The sequence below is a fragment of the Otolemur garnettii genome, unplaced genomic scaffold (genome assembly GCF_000181295.1).
Source record: "Otolemur garnettii isolate 467f Iridium unplaced genomic scaffold, OtoGar3 scaffold00021, whole genome shotgun sequence".
Taxonomy (NCBI): Eukaryota; Metazoa; Chordata; class Mammalia; order Primates; family Galagidae; genus Otolemur; species Otolemur garnettii.
The window spans coordinates 3,503,065-3,509,242 of NW_003852416.1; the positions used below are offsets into that span (position 1 = coordinate 3,503,065).

The 6,178-nt window shown below is 43.5% G+C and overlaps 1 protein-coding gene across 3 annotated transcripts in view; it reads left to right on the forward strand.

The window, feature by feature from the left end:
• Nucleotides 1-573: 573 nt before the first annotated feature.
• Nucleotides 574-6,178, forward strand: part of CACUL1 (CDK2 associated cullin domain 1) — an 88,675-nt gene continuing 83,070 nt past the window's right edge. The window contains exon 1 of one of the 3 annotated variants that reach the window (XM_023511686.1): nucleotides 574-1,210. In XM_023511686.1, coding sequence (XP_023367454.1) covers nucleotides 844-1,210 — 367 coding nt within the window. In that variant the 5' untranslated portion in view covers nucleotides 574-843. The remainder of the gene's footprint in view (nucleotides 1,211-6,178) is intronic. The other 2 variants (XM_003787121.3, XM_023511685.1) reach the window with 2 other exon arrangements.

Genomic DNA, 6,178 nt, shown 5'->3' on the forward strand with positions numbered 1-6,178 from the left:
ATCGCAAACGCATTTATCACGCCACCTTGGTATGCGTGATTCAGTTTTTATTCTCGGAGTGTAGCGGGGCTGAGCCTCCTCTAGAGCAATCCGACCAAAGGCTGTGCAAGGCGTTTATATCTGCAACCCTACAGCTGCTATTTCCATCCCAAGCAAAGGCCCGGCCTGCTAGGTATTTGGAGGTGGAAAGGCCCTGTAGGCCCGGCCAGCGCGAGAAAAACACCTTCAAAAAGCTGGCCAGAGCCACAGCAGCCATCAGCCTGGTTCTGAGCGAATCTCCAGGAGCTGATCGGCTCCTCGTCGTCTTGGTAACCAGACTGGGAACGCGCCTGCGCAGACCTAACTCCTTTATCACGTGAGGCCGGGCAGGGGGCGGGGCCAAAAAATGCGCCCCCCGGACTCGTCGCGCCACACCTCTCAACGCCTGGTCAGACGAGGTGGGACGAACCTCTGTCCTATTGCGTGAGGGTGGCTCACAGCTCCCGCCCCTTTTCGCTCTGCTTTCTGGCGTCTGATCCCTCGCACCACGTGTCTTCCTGGCCGCTCCCACTTCACCCCTTTCTAACTGTCTGTGGGAAGCAGCTGTAAAATGTCGTGAGGTACGCCGCTGCTTTACGGCTGCCTCTCCCGGACGCGAGCCCCGGAGCGCCCACCGTCTTGAGCTGTGTCTTTGAACGAGTCGGGTCAGCTGAGAGTGAGGGGCCCGGTCCGCCGCCATCGTCTCCACAGCGCCTGTTCCAGCCCCTGGCGATGTGAGCTCGTGGAGGGATTGGTGCCCCCTGGCCCGGGATTGAGACGGGCGACAGGTGCCTGTGAAGCGGGCGGGTGCTGGGGGCCAGCAGGATGGAGGAAAGCATGGAAGAGGAGGAGGGGGGCAGTTATGAGGCGATGATGGACGACCAGAACCACAACAACTGGGAGGCCGCAGTGGACGGCTTCCGGCAGCCCCCACCACCTCCGCCGCCCCCCTCGTCGATTCCAGTCTCTGCCCGAGAACCTCCGGGGGTACAGCTGCTGGCGGTGCCCGCGGTCTCCGTGGACAGGAAAGGACCCAAGGAGGGGCTTCCTATGGGGCCGCCGCCACCGCCGGAGGCCAATGGGGTGATCATGATGTTGAAGAGCTGCGACGCGGCCGCTGCCGTGGCCAAGGCGGCCCCCGCCCCCACCGCCAGCTCCACCATCAACATCAACACCTCCACCTCCAAGTTCTGTGAGTCCAGCCTTTCCCCAGCACTCTTGGCTTTTCTCCTCCCCGCTCGGACGCCGAATTCACTCCCTTTTAGAGCAGCTTGGTTTCCTTTGTTTCAGGCCTGGGTCTCTTCTCCTTCTCCTTCTCCCCGCCCTACCTCCCCCTGGTTTGGTGTCTGCGGCCAGCGCCTAAGCAGCCCAGGCTTCTTGTATTACCTGGCCTAGAGAGAAAGCCAGGTATGCATGCAGCCCCAAGTTCTCCAACGAACTCGATCCTTATCACAACTGGCTATCTCTCAACTTTAGGAAGCTCTTTTCTCATCTGTCTCCCCTTAAAGTTTCACCCCCAGAGCTAGGGCGAAAATAGGGCTGCCTGAGTTTCATTAGGGAACAGCCTTCAGTCTTTTTTTTTTTTTTGCAGCCAGAGAAAAGAAATCTGGCAACTTGTGTTTTCGTGCTTTTAGCCAGGCTGTGGTAAGTCAGGAACTTGAAAGTTGACCCATATCTACATCTCGTTCTTTATTTTCTGTGCACACCTTTGCATCCTATTAGGGAAATGTATGAGTTGCTTCCTAGTGCACTGGCAACTGCAACATCGTTTTGAAGTTAATGCATAAAATCACTTTTTGGAGCCTACACTCATAAGAATAAGCCATTCAGCATGTGGCCAAACCGAGGATTCTGTTGAATGTTAAACTTTGTTATGTTAGTGATCTGCCTTGACGTTCACTTGCTGGCAAAAAGATTTAAGACCAAAATTTGTAATTCCCCCCAACCAGGATGTATGTTTCCATAGCTAGGAAAATAATTAGATTTGAGTGTTTTGTTTTATGTTTAGTTTTTAGTTTTTTGTTGATGGGGCAGTGAAAATGAACGTGACTGTCCCAGCCAGGTTTTTCTCTCCTATTATTAACTGCAAGTTTTGAATGTCACCTGGTAAAGCAAGTGGAGACTTCATTTCTAGTTACTAATTTTGTCATGCTGTACCAGTAAGTATCCAATTAGCTGTGCAGAGAAAATATTTGCCTTGAAAAAGATGAATATTCACAATTTACACAAATTTGTGTGTATGTGTGTGGGAATTGCACTTATTCTCCTTTGCCTTTAAGATACTACTGCTTTAGTCAAAGACATCGTAGGTATGATTGGCAAGATTTGTATATGATTTTTCCTTATTGTGCAAACCTGAGAATAATATATTGTCTAGTTTGTGTGTTGAATGCTATGTCCAGAAACCAGACCTTGTACAAAGTGGTTGGGTCACTTAACCTATATGCCACAGGAAGCTTGCTTTAGTGCTTAAAGTTCATTTGAAGAGTTCAAAAAACAGGCTCAAGTTAAGGGCAGAGATTAGTGAAACTGGGAACAAAAGAAAGATTTGCCAAATCAAAAGATTGTTCTTTGAAAAGATTAATAAGCTAGATAGACGCTTGATAAGATTGATCAAAAAGATGCAAATAAATGAAAAATAGAAATTACCTACCAATATCAGATTGAAGAATATTATGAAAAGTTATAGGTTAATAGATTCGAAAGCCTAGGTGAAATATATAATTCTTAGAGAACTGCTTGAGCTCAGGTGTTCAAGACCAGCCTGAACAAAAGCAAGACTCTGTCTCTAAAAATAGCTGGGTGTTGTGGAGGGTACCAGTAGTCCCAATTACGTGGGAGGCTGAGGCAAGAGGATAGCTTGAGCCCAAGATTCTGAGGTTGCTGTGAGTTATGCCACAGCCCTCTACTGAGGGCAACAAAATAAAAATAGAAAAAACAAAACTACAAAGTTGAGAGAATCTCTAGAAATTAACCCAAGAATACATAAGACCTTTAAGGAGAAAACTTTTTTTTTTTTTTTTTTTTTTTGAGACAGAGCCTCAAGCTATCCCCCTGGGTAGAGTGCCGTGGCATTACAGCTCACAGCAACCTCCAACTCCTGGGCTCAAGCGAGTCTCCTGCCTCCGCCTCCCAAGTAGCTGGGACCACAGGCGCCCGCCACAACGCCCGGCTATTTTTTTTTTGGTTGCAGCCGTCATTGTTGTTTGGCGGGTCCGGGCTGGGGATTAAAACCCGCCACCTTAGGTGTACGTGGCTGGCGCCTTAGCCGGTTGAGCTGTAGGCGCCGAGCCAAGGAGAAAACTTTAAAAAGAAACTAGAAGATGGTCTGCATAAATGGTACATTTTTCCATGCTCTTGGATCAAATTACCTATTATAAGAATGTCAGTTTTCTTCATTTTAATCTATAAGTTAAATTTAGATGCCATGAAAATTACATTTGGTTTTTTTCCCAAACTCAATAATATAAATATGGAATTCATATAGTGGGTGGAAAAAAGTTTGTGAATAACTAAATCTTAAAGATTTTTTGAGAGGATGCTTGCCTTATCAGCAACTAAGGTAATATTTCAAGGCTGTAGTAATAAAAACTGGTATAAGCACAAGAACAGAAAAATAGGCCAAGGGAACAAATTAGAGGACAGAGACTTACCTATATATGTATATTTTGGAACTTAAGATAAAGGTGGTTGAGCTGGGCACTGTGGCTTGGGCCTATAATTCCAGCTGCCTGGGAAACTGAGGCAGGAGGATTGATTGAGCCCATAGAGAGTTTCGAGACAAGTATGGGCAACATAGCAAAAAGCCTATCTCTATTCAAATGGTAGATAAAGGTATTATCACAAATCACTGGAGAAGGGAGTCATATGTTGTAGGGGAGAGTGGCTCACTGAATGGAGAAAAAACAAATTTAACATATGAACAGGATGGACATGGAAGGAATTAAGACCTAAATGTGAAAAGAAAAACTATCAAGTTAATAGAAAATGTTGAAGAACCTCTTTCCCTAGATACAGGGAAGGACTTACTAAAGCTTCAAAAGCTTATAAAGGTGAAAAATTAATGATTTTGATCATATAAAAATCAAGGATTTTCATATAGAAAAGCACAGATGAAAGAATGAGGACAATATAATATTTACAATTCCTGAAATTGACAAAGGATTATTACATGATTAGACAAGAGACTACTATTCATCTACAGTAAGAGAGCAACATTTGCAGAAAGATAGGCAAAGGATAGTAATAGGTTGTTTACAGAATAGGAAATCCTAACAAGCATAACAACAGATGAAATTATTACTAATCAGAGACATGCACGTTAAAACAGTAATGGAACAGTAATGGAATGTCTTTTTTCACCTATTAGGCTGACAAAAATTAGAAAGCTGAAATAGTGCCAAATGTAGGTAGGGATATGGAGATATAGGAAAACTCACACTTGAAGCTGGAGTGTCGATGTAGCCCTGAGTATGACAGTCAAGGTATGCTCAGGACTTTTAAGTTGAAAATGGCTTTGAGTGGTCTCTGTTTTTGGAATAAGAGAAAAAAAAGCATTTGTTAGCTTGGTGGATACATACTAGGTGCCAGGGATGATGTTGTTAATTTGAGCCAGCAGAGAGACCATGTTTGGAACAGCAATTAAAATTGGAGTCATCCTCGATTTGATTTACTAAAATCCGCAGTCATTCTCTGCTCTGGGTAAGTAGGCTAGTGAAATTGAAATGTCTTAAAAATCACCGCACCTGGCTAGTTCCTTAAGTTTTGCGAAGGTAGGGCCTAGCTGTTCTTGAACTTGAGACTCCTGCTTTAGTCTTTTAAAGTGTTAGGATTATGAGTGCGAGCCACTATGCCTGGCTAATAAATCTACTCTTTATTTAGTCAGGATGCATTTCTCCCCATGTGTTTTTTTTTTTTTGTTTTTTTTTTGTTTTTTTTTTGTAGAGACAGTTTCACTTTATGGGTTGTGGCGTCACACTGCTCATAGCAGCCTCCAGCTCCTGGGTTTAGGCGATTCTGAAGCCTCAGCCTCCAAAGTGGCTGGGACTGTAGGTGCCCACCACAACTCCTGGCTATTTTTCTTTTCTTTTCTTTTGTTTTCTTTTTTTTTTGAGACAGAGTTTCCCTTATTAACCCTCAGTAGAGTGCTGTGGCATCATAGCTCATAGCAACCTATTTTTCTTTCTGTTGTAGTCTGGCCAGGGCCGGGTTTGAACCTGACACCCTACGTAGGGCCAGCGCCAGCGCCCTACCCACTGAGCCACAGGTGCCGCCTGCATTTCTCCACTTGTTAAGGAATTTCTCTTGTCCTAGTCCTTTCCCTCATCTTCCTTCTCTGCTCTTCTAGCTTTTCTTTATTTTCCTTTCTTCTTTTTTCTTCCCTTTCCATTTCCTTCATTTGGCACCTCTTCTTCTTCCTCTTCCCATTTATTCAATAAAGTGTACTCATTTTAGGTGTGTAGTTCGAGTTTTTTCATTTTTTTCCAGACATCAATGGGCATCAGAATGTAGTTTGAGTTTTAACCTATATATAACTGTCTTGTCCGGGATTTGATTTTACCCTAGTTGTAAGTTAAAATCTACCCTGTTCCTGTATAGGTTTGAGTTCTTATCTGAAATGCTTGGGACTTTTTAGATTTTGGATTTGGATTTTTTTTTTTTTTTTGATTTTAGAATACTTGTATTTTACTTACTGGTTGAACATCTCAAATCTGAAAATCTGTAATGTTCCAGTGGATATTTTCTTTGACCATCACATTGGCATTCAAAATGTTTCTGATTTTAGAGTTTCGTGTTCTTGCATGTCTCAGTTGTTTATTTCTTTTTTTATGATTGAATAATAAAGTAATAGTCTTTTTTTCTTTGATGTACCACATTTATCTGCTTATTGTTCATCTGTTGGTAATCATTTGGATTGTCTGTAGTTTGGGCTATCATAAATAAAGCTGCTGTAAACAACCATGTGCAAGATTTTGTATGGACATAGATTTTCATACAGGTGGAATTCCTTGTTCAAATATTATTTATATGCTTAACTTTACGAGAAACTGCCAACATGGTTTTTTTTTTTTTTCTTTAGAGACAAGAGTCTTACTTTGTCACTCTTGGTAGAGTGCTGTGGCATCACACCTCACAGCAACCTCCAGCTCCTGGGCTTAGG